The sequence below is a fragment of the Malurus melanocephalus genome, unplaced genomic scaffold (assembly GCF_030028575.1).
Source record: "Malurus melanocephalus ecotype Western Australia unplaced genomic scaffold, MMel_1.1 scaffold_52, whole genome shotgun sequence".
Lineage (NCBI taxonomy): Eukaryota > Metazoa > Chordata > Aves > Passeriformes > Maluridae > Malurus > Malurus melanocephalus.
Window position 1 is genome coordinate 2,918,327 of NW_026623284.1, and position 17,112 is coordinate 2,935,438.

The 17,112-nt window shown below is 39.8% G+C and overlaps 1 protein-coding gene across 1 annotated transcript in view; it reads right to left on the reverse strand.

The window, feature by feature from the left end:
* The window catches only part of DLEC1 (DLEC1 cilia and flagella associated protein), a 33,217-nt gene that overhangs the window by 8,240 nt on the left and 7,865 nt on the right, over positions 1-17,112 (reverse strand). The window contains 20 exon segments of the mRNA XM_057365426.1: positions 555-689; positions 1,502-1,731; positions 2,420-2,490; positions 3,161-3,264; positions 3,792-3,943; positions 5,110-5,168; positions 5,260-5,445; positions 5,794-5,927; positions 6,963-7,073; positions 8,137-8,290; positions 8,534-8,673; positions 9,444-9,602; positions 9,910-10,040; positions 10,259-10,352; positions 11,615-11,789; positions 12,310-12,368; positions 13,691-13,883; positions 15,603-15,765; positions 16,618-16,708; positions 16,965-17,057. Coding sequence (XP_057221409.1) covers positions 555-689; positions 1,502-1,731; positions 2,420-2,490; positions 3,161-3,264; positions 3,792-3,943; positions 5,110-5,168; positions 5,260-5,445; positions 5,794-5,927; positions 6,963-7,073; positions 8,137-8,290; positions 8,534-8,673; positions 9,444-9,602; positions 9,910-10,040; positions 10,259-10,352; positions 11,615-11,789; positions 12,310-12,368; positions 13,691-13,883; positions 15,603-15,765; positions 16,618-16,708; positions 16,965-17,057 — 2,634 coding nt within the window.

Sequence of the window (17,112 nt, forward strand, 5' to 3'; positions counted from 1 at the left end):
CCAACCAAAAAAAATTAACACACTGATGTTTTGGGCAACACTGTCACTCAGAGTTAGATCTTTCCAATGCTGTCTTTGCTTTATGATATTCCTAAGGGATTGYGACCCTGTGGCCTGTATTTGCACAACTTGTGAAGCACTGTGGGTTACAATAGTTTATCCAAAAGAGTTTTCTACAGAGTRTCCTTTTCCCAGAAGGCTAATTTCCAGTTCTGCATGTTTTCCAAAGCTTCAGGCTGGATGGCTCCCACATTTCACCATGGCAACCCAAGTGAGAAGACCAGAGATGCCACTCTGGAGTAAAACTAACACAACTCCAGACATCAATTAACTGCTCAAACATAGGCAGGACCTATCCTGTTGACCTTGCAAACTCTGATCATCATCATCATCATCATCATCTTCAGGACCCCAAAGCCTTCCTGCCTAATGTTTCACTATTTAGTAGAGTCTACTTCAAACCAAATTCAAAGCTGCCTCCTTCTCCTTCTCTGTCTTCTTTGCCCTGCAGAAAATGTGCCAAATTTAAGCACAACTTAAATGTAAAAGCTTACTATCTGCCTTGGAGTAATGGTGTAGGGGCTGTCTGCAAGCACCCCTTCATGWGGACGGATAAATACAGAGATAATTTTCTCTCTTGTAGACTCCTGACTGCTGATTTCCTTCTCTTCACTGTCAGAACCCGGAGACTGCAGAGACAAAGGGGTGGGGAATAGTTAAAACTGTTACACTGAAAGGGAGGAATGTGAGTGATGTGCACAGGGAACTGCTGCACTGGTCAGAAATCTTGGCCAGCTCCAGTTTCTTTCTGGCACAACAGCTGGACACGTGGATGTGTCCTGTACATTAATTTTCTCAAGCATAGAATAGCTCTCCTGAAACTGCTCCYGAATTCCTTGGAAAATGTGTGTGCAAGAGAAGCACCCAACCATGACATCTCTGGCCCATTATACAAAGCAGCASCCTGGGGCAATAATGCTCCCTTGGTACACAGGAAAGGTTAGAGCTGTGTTCAAAACAACTATGTATTYTGAACTGAAGCAGAGAAAATGTGATTTTAGTATCTTATTCTGTGAAGCTTTTGCCAGAGAAATACACACATCCTGGGGACACCTTCTCCCTGTCACTCCCAGCCCCTCAAGACAGTAAATGGCCATTTCATCATCAAACTTGCTGGGTAATAGATATTACCATATTGTAACAGAACCAATCTAATTTTAGCACTAGGATAAATACTTTTATATTATTAGCTGCAATTTGAAATTTGCAGGGGAGGTTCTGCTCCCTGACTACAGCACACATTAACACCAGGAAACACCCATGAGAAAAGCAGAGCCAAATTAAGGAGTTTTAGTTATGTACTGCATGTTTGACTGGGACAGGAGCTGACTTTTCTTTTAACAATCCAGATCTTAGTTACAAGTTACATCTCCTGTTATTGTTTTCAACCCTTCATGCCAAAAAACACATCATGCATCTCAGCAGCAGTATAAGAAAYAGCCTAACAGCTGATCTCATCTGTRGTTTCCAAAGCTGGATAAATGCTGCCACAGGGAATGGCAGCTGGATCCAACTTTAACACGACCTCTGACTCTGAGGTGCTATCACTTGATGCAGCTTCATTTCCATCCATGTCCGCAGGAGGAAAAGGATCTCCAAAGTGCACCAATAGGTCCACTGGCTTTTCATTGTCTATCTCTTGATTGTAAACTTCCCAGTCCAGGCGGATGTCTGAATGGCAAAGGAAAAAAGGACAATTATTTCTAGTCACAAAGAGAACTCATGGTATAGTTGGCACCAGAGAACCAGAATATCAAAGAATAAATTGTCTGGCGACTGGGATTTGTATTAAAGCATAAGTCTTTAAGTCATTAAAGTCTTAAGTTTACCATGCTTGCTGTAAACTAAAATGATTGGAGATCTTGCTGTAGTTTGGCCACTTTCTATGTCCTAAACTATGATTTTAATAACATTAAAATAAATTATGAGTATTTTGTTAAAGCAAATGGATTTAGTAGAATGAAAAAAAAAAAAAAGGTGATTGTCTTTGCTCTGAGGAGCTTAAACTTTCACTCAAGAGCTAAAGAGACTAAAAAGAAGAACCAATGATGCCACTAAGAAACAGGTAGCATATTGGATTGACCAGAGTTAGGGTTGAGAGATGTATAAGAACAGATTTTCTGAAAATCCTGATTTTCCATAATTTCAATGAGGGAGAATCCAGCTACATCAYGATAGGATGTGCAATTGCATAGTTGCAACACATTGAGTCACTGTGTTTATATACTATTTTTACTAAAACCATCTTCATTAGGAAACAAGTAGGCCTGTTAATTAACATGTTAATGGGGTCTTCTACTTTTATTCTCATAATGAATACAATGAAAGTGTCAGTGTTTGCTGTACAACTCATCCTTACCAAATGGAGTGGGATTGTTGAGCTGGACCCTCCGAAGGACAGGGGACCCTCCTGAGACTTGAGTGCCAAACCTGAACACAGAACCTTGCTGTCGGTACATGCAGAGAACAGAAGTGTCTGAACTCACTGAAGAGTTGTTTAAAAGTGGMAATAGATCTGGCTGCACTGTAGGCTCACAGGTAAAGCATAGCCTACACTGTGAAGTACAATATTGTTTTATTTAATCAGTCTTTTTTTTTTCCCAGTTTTTTAGCTTATTTCAGGGTAAGCACGTGCACTGCTGTGCTTCCCCATAAACCAACCCTTACCCCTCATCACGAGGGGCAGATGCCACTTGCCCTGTGAGAGGGTTTAAACCTTCCCCTGYCACCTACTGACCACGGGGCTGCACTTCTCCTGGTCCAGGTAAAGGGCTAGGTAGAAATGAGCTGTGGATGATGAGAACTGCCACTATGTGCCAGTTTTCATTTCCACAGAGTCAGATGAGATTGCACTGGGTAAAATTCTACAACTGCAAGCTCAGAACAACAACTGCTGGCAAACCTTGGCAGGCTTGTATGTAGATTATTTTCTAATTGTGTCRGCAGAGACAAATGTATCTATGTTCTAGAAACAGACACTGTATTTTGAGTCACTTCCCTGCCCATCTCATTATATCACAAGATGGAACAGGTATATATGTTGGCTGCAATCCACCCGTCTTTAATTCTCTGATTTCTCTGACAGTATTTTGCACTATACCTGATAATGGGTGGCTCTCGTTGTGGTCCTGTSGCCTGCAGGAAGATTGGACAGCCTGTCACAGTCATTTTGATAGGAATTAATTTGGGTTGCAAATCTCCCACCTATTAAAATGAATTTTTGCTATTAGAATCAAGATAAAACCTTARTTCTCTGTGTTGTGAGATTAATTTTTGCAAACTGAATGGATTTTCAAATATTTTTGACTGGTTTCTTTTGACAGCCTCTAATTCTCATGCTAACAGCAACTCTTAGCATTGCATTAGGAGAATGCAATACCTCATGCATTTATCAGGTTTCCTGCTACTTTTCTACACAACACAATCTATAGTATTAGTAGAGCAGAGCAGTGCACCAGCCAGCTCCCAAACAGATGTTATAAATCAAAACTACCTCAGTCATTCTCAAGGCACATAAAAATGTCCCAGGGAATAAACAGTCCCCCCTAAAACCAAACAATTGTTCCTTGCATGTTGCTGGAAGGGGTGGCATAGCAAGATCTACCCTAAATTTTTTCAGAAGTAAAAGAAAAAACTGAAAAAGTCTTTCTAACAGAAAGGCATCTGTAAAATACAATTGGTGTAAAATCCTCATTTTACTATGTAAAATCCATGGTAAAAAYCCCATCTACCTTACAGACAAGATTATCCTGGTACTCTCCCCACATGTTGTTGTAAGCTGTGATTTCTATGGTGAGCTGCTGGAAAGCTTCCAGAGTTCCTGTGGAAGGTTGAATGCAGAAAGCTGCTCCCTTCCCCTGAGACAGCAATGCTGCTTCTAACTCTGAAWGAGCACAGCAGAGAAATATTTGATGAATTTTGAGGAAACAGAATAAAGTTAGCCTTTCAAAGAATATATAGGACCATGGTTACAGTTGCTATTAATCAGCTTAACCTTGCTGATTTAAATAAACCCTGGGTTAATTCACACAGCTCACATTTATACCACTTTACCCAAGTTCCCTTCTGCAGTGGGTCTTACTCTCTTTTGCAGAGTTAGTGCTTGCCCAGAATATTTTATAGCAGGACTCCCTTCCAACAGCCTGATCCAGGATTCTCTGAGATATGCAAGGCACTAACTGGTTACATGAAAACACACTTTCTATTTGAGAAAAACAGGCTGAGATTTGTGTTGACTGTTTATTGTTCCATTAGCAGCTGCCTGTTTACATCTCTGTGCTCTTCCATGCAAAGAATTAATTACAAAGAGCAAAGCCTTTCCACATTCTGAGTCACCTAGGCCTGCATGGAATCTGTCAGAACAGCATTTTTCCAATCTTAAGCACTAATCCAACAGCTGAAAAKCTCTGTCTGTGTAACAGATACCAAACTCTATGGCAAGGCACCAATATGTGCAAGTTTTATTTTGGATACGGAAGACACATCCACACTTCACAGCATTTTGCTCCYATTTGCCCCCTCCCTTGGTCTCGTGTGGCTCCAAATATTATCATTTTTCAGTACAATACATCAGAAATGACAGATGGGCTGTGCTGAGCTTTCCACAGTGGGGAGGGTATGGGAAAGGGCTTGAGGGAGAAAAGCCTGCTCCAGTGGTACTGGGAAACTGTGTAGGAGAGAAAGAGCCAAACATTCTGCATGTCATCCATACTGYGTGCTGGGAACGTTCCTGGGACTGAACCGTCATCAGAATCACCAACTTTGTTTCATACTATTGYTTTCAAGAAAAAGATGAAGAAGAGAGAGAAAGAAAGGGAGGGAAAAAGAGAAAAGAGCAGAAGGGGAAGAGAGAGATTGATCTAATGATTATACAATGTGGGCTTTCAAACTCAGGAATGAACTGAGAAACTAAGTAATTTAACAGTCTGGATTTCACCAGATATTCCAGCAATGAAAAGCTGTGTCTGACTTGTACGTTTAGAGCTGAATATGGCAGTCAGTTGGCTTTCACCTTSTTTGCACTGAAGGAATTAAGTACTATTTTCATACCTGACTTTATTTTTCTGGCTGCATGTTCTGTCACAGGCCCTCTTCTTTTCACCAGGTAGCTTGAAGAGTATGAAAATAACAAATCTGATGTCAAGTTTAATCCAGACCTAAATTAGTATTTGAGTCATTATGCAGAACAGCAAAACTCACAGGCAGGCTCCTTGCTCTGGAGGCAGCAAACAGGCACTAAAATACTCAACTTCMAATGTGAATGGAGCACTGATCCCAGTGGAATTTGTAAGAATCAGCTGGCRCTTTACAACATCACTGAGTGCAACTTCAGAGCCAAAGTCCAAAACAACCTCACATGGGCTTTGGGGCATTAGTCCTTCATCACTGCCAGAAAAAGAAACAGTAGCATTTAGACATGGGTCTTATTTTCTTATGCCACAGATGATTTCAGGAGATTAAAAAATGTGCAGCATGCAATGTGGTTGTGATGTCCAGTGTAAAAGGACCATGCAGACTATGATYTTTGTCACCAGTATTTTCTGCTTTTCATTTTTTCACTTCTATCCATACAAGGATTTATTTGGGGTAATTTTTTTTATCATGTATAACATGCCAACCTGCCAAATTAAAGAYATTTTTGCTTATAAGAAAAGATATAAAGATGAGCATGTTCCAAAATACAGTAATCATGCTACATAATAGAAAAATAAAATAAAAATCAGTCAGATATACCTGGCAACTTCCTCATCATAAGCTACTGAATAGATGACATGTAGTCCCTTCACTTCTCCAGAAATGCTCAGAAARAGGGGTTCAGCCATGTCTTCTTCTATGCTACAGGAAAGGGTGAGGTCTTTCAGCTCACCCTGAAAAGAAAATAATTGAATTTCCTTGTGAACGAAGCATATATCAGAGGAAAGGCAGCCTCATTGGGATATTTATTTTTAAAAAGTGTGTAAACTTTCCGGGATTAAACCCAGAACAACAGAATTGTGAGAAGTTTTACAGACTTGTTTCCAGCACATCTTCTGCCAGCATCAGCTGCTTAGAACGCAGTACTGAGGTAAAAAAAATGTGGCTTTTMACAACTTTGTACCTGCAGCAGTCTGTGAGCCTAAAACTGCTCCATTAGTGATTTCTGACACAATTCCTATACTGCAATCATAGAATCATTTAGATTGGAAAAGACCTCTAAGATGATTGAGTCCAACCATGAATCCAGCGCTGCCAARACCGCCACTAAACCATGTTCCCAAGCACCATGTCTACGTAATGTTTAAACACGAACTCTGATAGCACTGAGCACTTACTTCTAAGCAAATAAATGAAACCTAGGTCTCTAGTGACTGTAATGGAAATTAAGACACTATATCTATAGGAAGGGTCTATATTTAGTTGGATTAACTCAGCTGTTGGAATGCCCCTGTAAAGTCTGTTTCTGAATTCCTGGAGTTTGCAAGCTTTACTCCTGTATTTTGCAGACTCTCAATCCCATCAGCCTCTTTCAAGTTTTCAAATATCAAAATGTCATGAGCCTAGCTCCAGTCAGAAAATCAAATTATTACATATATACCACTCTGCTCCGTATCATTCCAGATAATCCAAAGTGAGGATCTGTACACTCCAAGAAGAGTGATAAGCATTAAGAGGAATTGCAGAGGACTTCAAGAAAGGAAGAAAACAGGAGATATAAAGAGGCAGTGTAAAAATTGCCTATCATGTGATCTTTAATTCTTGTCTTTAACCCTTAATGCCTCTAAAGCAAAGCCATTCTACAGATATTGTGTGGGAAAAAGAGCATGGGGATTTGTACATTTAATTCCTTCCCTTTGCCAGAGGGAGGTGAGATGAAAAAGCCAATGTTGCTATTTTGATAAAAGTGCATCAGTTTGCAAACTTACCTCGATGTTAGCTGACAGCTCTATGCAGAATTCCTCTTCTYCATTTGGGCCTAAGGTGCCACTGGCAGGGGAGACCACAATGGAGCAGGAAGCTGCCTGGCTTCCAATGAGCTGCCAAACAGAAAAAAACATTCAGCTCATGCTGATTCTCTCACAGTGTCTATTCACATCAAAGAGGTCTGTGAAGACCAAGCTATTCTCAGCCTTAGGACACTTTGARGCAGCAACACCTACAGTTTGTTAAGACTGGCTTTACAGTCCCCAGGGGTGATAAGGTCCTCATGCCTACATTCACTCCAAGTAACTTCAGGAGCAGAGTCACTGTCATCCCTTTCACAGTCACAAGTCTTTCCAGGGTGCAGTCAACTATCTGATATCAGAGCAGGATCCCAGATGTGCCCCAGCTCTCTCCACTACAGAGATGGGGGAGAGACAATCCTTGTGTTGGCACCTCCCGTAAGTGACATGGAATRTATCCAGGGCCCACTCAGCTGCTCCTATATGAATGTATCAGGAAAAATATTGTAGACATTCTTCCTAGGCTCCATATGCTCCAAAGTGTTTTCCTGTAGGTCCTATACCATCCACATGCTCCCTTAGGATCAGTTGGGCACCTGAGGACATCTAGGATGACACTGAGTGCTGTTATGTAGGCGACTGAGCTGAACTCTGGATGTTAGAGTAGATCTGAATGACCTAGGAACTACCAAATTTCCATTGAAAAGAGAGCTCTGGCCACAGCTTAAACACTGACACTAAATTTAGGGCTCCTACTCTGTCAGCTGAATCCCAGTCAGAATGTGAAATTYAGGCAGAATTCAGACACAATTCAAAGCACCATCATTTCTTTGATTTACTAAATTAAGTGCAGAACCTAAAGTGCCAGGACACTTTGTTTAATACTTTGGTAGCTTTATATGCTATGACTCCTCACATCTGCTCACCCAGGGATCCACAGACAGTAAGAGCATATTGACATCAACTGGTAGTTAATCTTTTCATAAAGGTTGCTCTAAAGCTGAAGTTCTGCTCCCAAGCCAGTAAACAGCAATGACTACTCAAAAGATACACCAGAAAAGCTTTAAAGAATGAAAATACTTTATTTGTATTTCTACAKAAATGGCAATTTCCATCCTGCATGGCTGTATGCTTCAAATATTAAAAGAGCATTTACCTTTCCCCATAAGTATTTTGTTGGCAGCCGTGTCTGGTTAAAAAGTTTACAAGTTGCTTTAGCAGGAATTCCAGTATAAATTTCAGTGAATACTAGATGACTAGATATCAGGCACACTTGGGGGGTCTGAACTTCAACAAAAACAGGAAGATGACTGGAAATAAACACACAGATGGTCTATTGTTATTGTTAATGAAATGTGCTAGACATAAAACAGTATGCTGGGAAGAATGATGTTTATGTTTATTTAGCAATATTAGAAATTTGATAGTTCATTGATAGGTTACACAACCCCACTCTGAGTTCATACTTTTGTTGTAGGAGAGAAAACTACCTACAGTGAAAACCAGATGTGAATCTCAGGAAAAACAAAACAAATGCTGCTTTTCCTCCTTACCTTCTTTCTCCATTTTCTACCTCCAGTTCCAACACTGTSTGGAGACGCTGGCACTGCCATGATGTGAACTGAACTGAAACTGTGCACACACCCAAAGAAGGTATTTCTCCAGCTGATGGCTCAATGGTAAAGGGGGACACCTGGAAGAGAAGAGAGGAAACAGMAACTTTTTGATACGTGCAAAGCAAGGGTAAAATGTTGAAGCCACACAATCTAATTAGGGCTTCCAAGTGTCTAATTTTTCYTCGGATACGTCCTTTCTCTCTGCCCCTCAGGTCCCACCTGGGTTGATGTCAGGAAGAACAGTGCCACCTTTGTGAAAACCTGGCTCCACAAGGAGACAGGATTTTCCTTTGAGAGAAGGGCAGTCAGAGCCAAGGGCACAGCATCTGCATGGTCAGACAGGGAATGTGAAGAAGAAGCAATCAGCCTCAGCAGCAGCATCTGCTCCCAGGGAGCAGCAAAGTGCCACAAGTGGGAAAGATTCTTGGACAGAAGGGTGAAGAAGGAGATTTGGGAGAATGGAAACAGTAAGAGCATCAATGAAGAGTAGGGGCTCAGATTCTTGTCTGAGATGCTGATGTGGATGTGTGAGAGGACTGTTTAGCAGTTTCAGCTCTACTAAAGYCTTAACCTCTCATTTATATCCGCAGCAGCTGAATTATTGTCATTCAGCAAATACTCCTTCTCTCTTTGGATCAGGCTGGCTGTAATAAATGAAAATAGAGCAAAATTGTAAACGAGCATTTAATCTCAAAAGGACTCATGCACTTATGACACCGTGCAGGACCACTTTCATAWGAAGTCACAAAAGTTAGAACTTCTATAGCTGGAATGAATATTACAACTCCTAAGCAGAAGGAATAAAACAGCTAAATAGGGAATACAGCCATCTGGAGCAGTGACTTACCTCTTCATTCCTTTCAGCCAGACAAACCTGGCTTTCTTGCATCCTCCACTGTGCTGGCAACTGACAGAGATTTTTCATCTCAAAGGTTTTTGACACAGTCTCACCCTGCTTAGTCAAACCAAACCGGAGTGATGGAACATCAATATAAAGAAATGGACCCTAGGACACCAGGAAACAGACATCAGAACAGACACTTCTGCCAAAACTGCCTCTTTAAGAAGCATGTGTTAGCTAGGATTAATGCTTGATTTCACATAGARTATCAGAAAGCAAATGCACTGTGTAATGCAGAAAAATTCTGAGTGTTGTGGGAGTATCAATATTGACTCAATAGTTACTACTGCAAAAATAACTCCTGTTTGTAGCTGCCTTAGAATTCTCAAGCCATTGAGAGGCAAAAAAGCTTTATTTGGACAATGACCAGGCCRCATAGCTCATCCTCCTGCAACACTGAACTGCTCCTTACCTTAAAAACAACCTCAACATGTAGCTCAACTGGCTCTGGACATGGCTCAACGTGACACTGCAGATTACGGCTGATGACCCCAGCTTTGCTTCTAGAAATTGCCAGTTCAAATTCACAGTACTCATTCACATCTAGAAAAGAAAATACCAGGYTGCTGTCTCACATTTTTGTGAGGAAACCAGCTGCTGCAAGCCTGTTACCAAAACTCYTGGAACCAAATTAAGTCTCCTGCTGGCTCCAGGGGAGCAGGTATTTTTTCAGTTTGCATTATAGTGCTCTGCATGTGTCAAAAATTCATATAAACCAATTTCTTCCATTAATCGATGCTTGCAAGTCACAGAAACCTTACCTATGACACCAGTAGGAGGTTCAACTTCCATGATCTCACAGGCYGTGATATTCTCCCATCTGTACTTGATCAATGTTCTGCTGTTGTTCCACAGCTGAAACAATTAAAATCAATGAGACAATTAATGCACATTAAGCTTTCATACAAGTCAATTTACTGAGAGCACTGATACACTGCAAACTAGGTGTTGTGAGTCATCATTTAACAACATCTCCTTCACATGGGTGAAGCTTTTCCCTCTAACCTGAAGAAAATCCATTAACCACTCCTTCCAAGAATATTATCACATTTGAGACTTTTAAACYTTTCCCCCATTTTTCAAAATGCAACAGACTTTCTAAATTTAAACTGAAAAATCTTCCTTTTGAGTGCAGGTGGGTTTTTGCCACTGGATCTGTTTTTGAGGGAGATGTAAGCTCTTGAAATGTTTGGCCTGCTCTTCAGATCTAGCCAAAACATTATTTCTTAATTACAGAAAATAACTTTGTTCTCTGAATTACAATTATCACTCAGTGATAATTGAGCAGTGTTCAAATTCTTATCTTTTTAAGACTTATAAAACAAATGAAAATTGCAAAGGATGTTGTTATATCATTAATAAGTGGCTTAATTACCTATATCACATGTGTAGCTATACTGGATTATCGGMAAGTATGAAATGGCTGCCTTAAATTGAAAAAATAAGTTCTAGGAAGAGAAAGCATAAAACCAAACTCTGATTAGCAGGATGTCTAAGAAAAATGGGAAAAACATTAACTGAGAAATGTCTTCCTGCCTGGCTCTTGCTAACAGGCCTATTTTTCCCAAGTGAATCTAAGATCAAAAGGATCCTGATCTGTAGTGAAGAGGATGCTGTGTAAATAGAAAATTGCAGCAGCATTCTGGCCCAGAATGGCCAAAGAGAAATTATAGGAACCTCCTGGAAAGAATTACATCTAGTAAGAGGCAGCCTATGTGATTTTTGTAGCTCTTCTGTGTTTCCTGTAGTTTTTTTGCATGAACAGAGCCTCAGTTATGAACTAATTTAATCATCCATTGACTATTTCTCCCAGTTTGACAACTTTTACACTACAGGAGTGATGAAGTGATAAGCAACAGGTTAGTGACCCAGTAAAACATTGAGAAGTGTCAAACTCCGTGGTATCAAACTGGAGTGATGAAAAAGGAACTGCTGCCTGGAGTGTAGGGCTGAGCAGGATGGGTAGGGCATTTCACTGAAGACCGTCCTGGAGCCACAGCCTCCTTTAAAAACATTTCAGGAAAATAAAAATAACACTGACTGATACCTTCTAATAACACCTATGACATTTAGTGACATAAAACACATGACAACAGTGAAGTCACAAGCACACAAACCTTAAATGTTTTCTTGAYATTTGTACCAATGAAGTTTACTCCAGGGACAATAATGGCATATGGTTCCAGAAGAAAATGAAATGGTTCTGTTAGTCCTTTAACTTCTATTTCCAGTGCTATTGCATCCTCTGCTTTGCATTCTGGGATGCTGCAAAGCATCCCCTCTTTTACTAAACTTTGGGARAAAATATGGTACAATCATTAAACATGCTAAACTGATGTTAAGTTGGATACTGTCTTTTAATTGCCAGATCAAAACTCATAATCAGCGAAAGTTTTCTCAAGTACAAACTCAAGTTTCTCAAGTACAGTGTGCAATTAGCTCAGCCTGAGGACAATTAAAAACKTCATTATTCTTCAAGGTACTCTAGCTGTCCCTCCCAGTCTGTCCATGAACAAGTATTTAAGTCACAGAATGACGTGACAAAGAATAATAACAGGAAACCCTGGAAAATAAGCAGACAAAATGACAGCATTATCTTTTTCCAAGAGAGGAAAATCTAGGGCCAGGCATGTGTCTGGGCATGGGGGAGGATATCGGAGATGCTCTTTGCACTGCAGCTACTTGTGCAGATAATATTCTTCATACTTGTCAATCCATCATCACCAGAAAGAAGAAAAATCACAGTAACTTAATGCAATAGCACAGATAAATTGTGGCTACATATCTTACTGGGAAATGTTTCTTAGCTTACCAAGGTGATTCTGGGATGTCCCTCAGTACCATCTGAATCACACTGTGATAACTCTTCAGCTGCACAGATGAAGGGGAGAAGGATTTCAGTCAAGTAATCAGTTACATTGAGGGTCAAAAAAAGTTGGAAGAGTGGTTTACATGTAAAGGATAAATGATCATCATCGGAGTACTAAGCTCTGATAAACAATATTCAGACTCCAGAGTTACTAAAAGAAAACATGTTTGACTGCAAAACATGAAGCCAGATTCTGATCTCACGGTGTATGGTTCCAAGAAAAATATTCATTTTTTTACATGCCTGTTATTATTTCCCTTGTATATTGCATACTACACACAAGCATCTGCAAAGGCTCCCCAAATTAAGCTCAGYCTTGCTGTACTAATTGAGAAGTTTCTTCTAACTGCTCCAGAGTATTCATCTTAATTGACCATCAGTCTGATTTTGAGTAAGAAACATGACTTTTCCATCATGGGAAGAGAATGCCTTCTGTATCAAAATGGAGGGGGGAAAGAAATACAGAAGCAGACCTTAAACCTGAAGGGCTTTGCAAAAGCTTCATTTGTTTGTAGACAGATATTAATTTCAGTGTATAATTAGTTAATAGGATATATATTGAATTAAAATAAAGTATTTTTTTTAAATGCCAGTTAGTTTCTCTTCCATACTCTCTTCTCATTCTGGTATTTGAGGTGTTTCTTATTTCTGTCAATCAACACAATATGGGAYATTCCCACTCCTGGGCTTTCTTTGGATCAAGTTTCTTTAAATACAGTGAGCTCAAGCTCCTTATGTACAGGGACTGGGGAGCAGAAACTGAGAGAACAGTCACTGGGACAAATGCATGCCAACATCCTTACACCCCTCTTTATGCACAGCTATACACCAGCATTTCTCTTCTAAAGGCTCCTACTATCCCCTTAATTCATCATTCAGCTGTTCATAGGATCCATTTAAGGCCAAAAAAACCACAGCTGGAAACAGTTGAAATAATCAGTTTGTAAACCAACTTATTTAGCCTGGAGCAGGTACAAGGCACCTCCCCAAAGTAGAGGGGGAAGGGGCAGGAGCTGGTGGAGTGGTGAGGGTGGTAATTTCACAAGCCAGCACAGCTGCAGCTATGAGGATGTGTCCACAATTTCAGTGTAAAAGTAACTGTGTCCAGTCAGTCCCAAAAATTACATGAGATCAGAAACTGTCTCACATTTTGCAGTCAAAACATGTTTTCTTTTAGTAACTTTCTACATTTTGAACACTRTTTATCAGAGCATAGTACCAGCTAATTAAATTTAATTTAGAAAAGTTGCACAGCAAGGATTTTATGACTTGCATAAAAATACACAGCTGGAGTTTGTAGATAGGAAGGAATCGCAAGCCATACCTCCTGTGGAGCGTAAGTGAGAATAAACTCATGATCTGCATAGGGAAGCAAAACTCCCTGCTCAGGATTTAGGGAGAAGGCTGACTCTCTGTCTTCATTGTATTTGACCTTTGTAAAGTCTGCAGTTTCTTCTAGTATTAATGGTTTCAGATTAGGCTTTGCTATCTGCCAGAAGAAGGAAAGTTCTACATGGCTGCAAAGAAGTCAATAAACAACAAAAAGACTATGATTAAAAAATCAGATATTTTTTAATAAAATACATCAAGAAGATGTTCAGATCCTCTTTCCATCTAGGAAACTCCTCTCTTTACAAGTTCCAGGGGTTTGACTTACCAGTCTTTGTGAGCCACAAAGCTGATGAGGCAGCATAGAGTCAGAGTACATAAATCATACAAATATGCCAATATGTGAAACTAAATTACATAAATTTGTAAGATATCCTAACACTTTCTTGCCTTATTTGACTTGTCATGTAATCCAGCTTTTAGAAACCTCTGCAAATCTTCTTTCAAGGATCTGGGATGAACAGGAACATTCCTGCTGACACCAGAACGTTTGCCTTGGATCATTGCTGATGACCTGCATCACATTCTGAGTTTAATCCAAGTGCAAGATGTGGTCTTTAACACACCAGCAAACACAATTGCTCCAACTAAAATTATAGCCATGGCTCTACCACACTCTTTGAAATCCAGAAAAGGTTGCTTAACTAGGTTGCTTCAGCAGAAGTGTATTCCATGGAATGTCTTCATGGTTTGTGAATCTTGCTAGTGCTGACATAAAAAATTCTGCCTCAGTAAGGGGAGGAAGGACACTGGAATCTGAAATTACCACTGACAAAACTGGACATTTATAATTTCTTGTCTCACTTTCTGTATCAGAAGAAAGGTTTCCTTTTTTCTACTGCTGTTGAGTTACTCTCAGCCTGGCCAGCTTGGTCTTACACAAATGCTGATACCAGACGTGCAGGGACTGCTGTGGTGATTATAGCACAGAGAAAATGTGGTAATTGGCACAGTCACACCCTTTGTGAGTTCACAATATCCAGTTCACCGAATCACAATTTCTTTACCCAAACATCAGCCTGTTCTGGCATTATGCATGTATGATTTCCAGACCACAAAACAAACTGCCAGATATCCACTGCAGCAAGTCACAATTTACATTAATGTACCTAAAACCAGCAGTGGCCTCCTCACTACTTTGATGATCTGCAGYCTCTCACTGCTGCAATCATGCATGAGTATATTTCTGGTAAAGTCTGACTCTGATTTTGAGCAAAATCAGGGTGCCACTATATCCAGTTAYGGTGTAATTGTCCATAAGACACATTTCTTGACTTCAAATTCAATTTATATCTAAATCTGTTAAGATTCAATAGTAGGAACCATGTGAAAGTTTGAATGTGAATTAATACATTGGGCTCCCATTTTAATCAGTGCAGATCCAGTGGAGTTGTGGATGTATTATGACTTTTCTACAAGAGATGTCTCCAGTCAGAATTGCATCCTTGGGAACATCTCCTGATGACAGGAAAAGAGTGCTCAGCTCAGTTGCACAAGTGTATATAGCAGACATGTAAAGTTACATAGATCTCACATGCATCACGCTGTAACTATTTCCTGCAACCATTCATATTTTGAATCTTTTGTAGATTTACTTCTACTGAAGCAAATATAATGACCTTGGCTAATGGTTGCTGTAATGYCTGATCTATGTACAGTGTTCCTTGAACCTTAATAAACAAGCAATGGAGCAAAAAGAAGCAAAGACTCTGCAAGTTTATCAAAGCCATGGAGGTTTATCAAAGCCATGCAGGTTTCTYCAGCTTGAGAGAGTAGAGTATGAGACAAATGAGATCCCTACCAGTGTGCCCAGATTGCAGAGGATTATTMTACTACCAGCTACATACGTGGAGTTCTTTATGATCAATCTCTTCTCCTCAGTGGTGTGTGGGTTTTGGGGGTCAAATCGTATGAGATGCTGTGCTGTTGCATCAGTGACTTCACCCAGTGCAGGTTTGCTTTCTCCACCCGTGACAGACAAAAGCTCCAGAGCAACCAACTCTCCAACCCCTTGAAGAAATAATTAGATATTACTGTTTACCATCTGACAATTAACATAGTTCATATCATCAATAGCAAACCTGGTGTTTCCTCAAGTTTCAGAACTCCAGTGTGTTGMTGGTACAGTATTTTCATGATGTTCTTTGTTTAACAGCATGTGTCAACAGAGGCCTTCTGTTCATGAATTTCACAGATAGGGATTTCAGGGCCACAGCCTCAGCTCACTTACATCAGTATTGTTTCACTGAAGTGAGCAGGGTGTTTACAACAGTTGACAATGTGGCTCCCAGATGTTTTGAACAGTATATTAAAATTAAAATAACCAGAAATTAAAAAAAAATCCAAAGTAAATACCTGTGATTAAGTGATTCAACAGATTAAATTCAAGCCTCATGTTACAGCACTCACAGTTACATTACCCTACAAGCACAAACACTCACAAGAATTTGAACTGGTTTCATTAGCTAATCCAAAGACTGCCAACCTCTCCCGAATACCCTCATCTAAGACGTGCCCCAAATGTGATTCACTTCTGCCCTGTTACAGCAGATGTTTTATAGTTGGTTAAGTTATCTTATTGATGAAAAGTAAAAAGGGTAATTTGCACCTGACAACTCATTTTCTTTTCTCCAACTTGGTGACATTTTATATTTGGATTTTTGGCTAAGAGCGCATTGTTTTCTGAATCCAATGTATTCCAAGCACTGGGAAGCAGCAGAAATAACACCATTAAAAAAATGCCATCAGAGGACACAATATTTGCTTATTCCAATGACATAAAATGTTACCATCATTTAGGCCATCAACCACCACTCACATGACCTTAGTATCTACAAAATTAGAAGGGTGCTAGAAACAGACCTGTGACTGTAACATAATTGATTGGATAATCGTCACACAAAAGGGTATATATTTGCTGGGAGGCTTCTGGCAAAGAAGGGAAAAACACTACCTGAAAGACAGAAGAAAATTAGCATGGTCTGCAACTGATACTCCTCCCTGAAGTAATAAATTTCAATTTGCAAATATTTGCTGCAGGACAGTTTTAGTGATTAGTAATTAAAACTTACACTTGCAAGAAACAGCCAGAGTCATTCTTTGCTCACACAAAGCCAAACTTGCAAGGTCCAGCCCGATCTTCTAAAATGATCTTGCTTGTTAATTTATYTGGTTAAGTAAAAAAACTTTCTACAGCACTTGGCACTAACCTCTACTGTTGCATTCTGCCCTGGATCTAGCTCCAGAAAAGCAGGTTGGATCCCAAAAGGATCCTGTATCACAAAATCAGCAGTGGCAACTACCTAAGGTATTAAAACAAAACAAAACAAAACAAAACAAAAAAAAACCAAAAAAAAA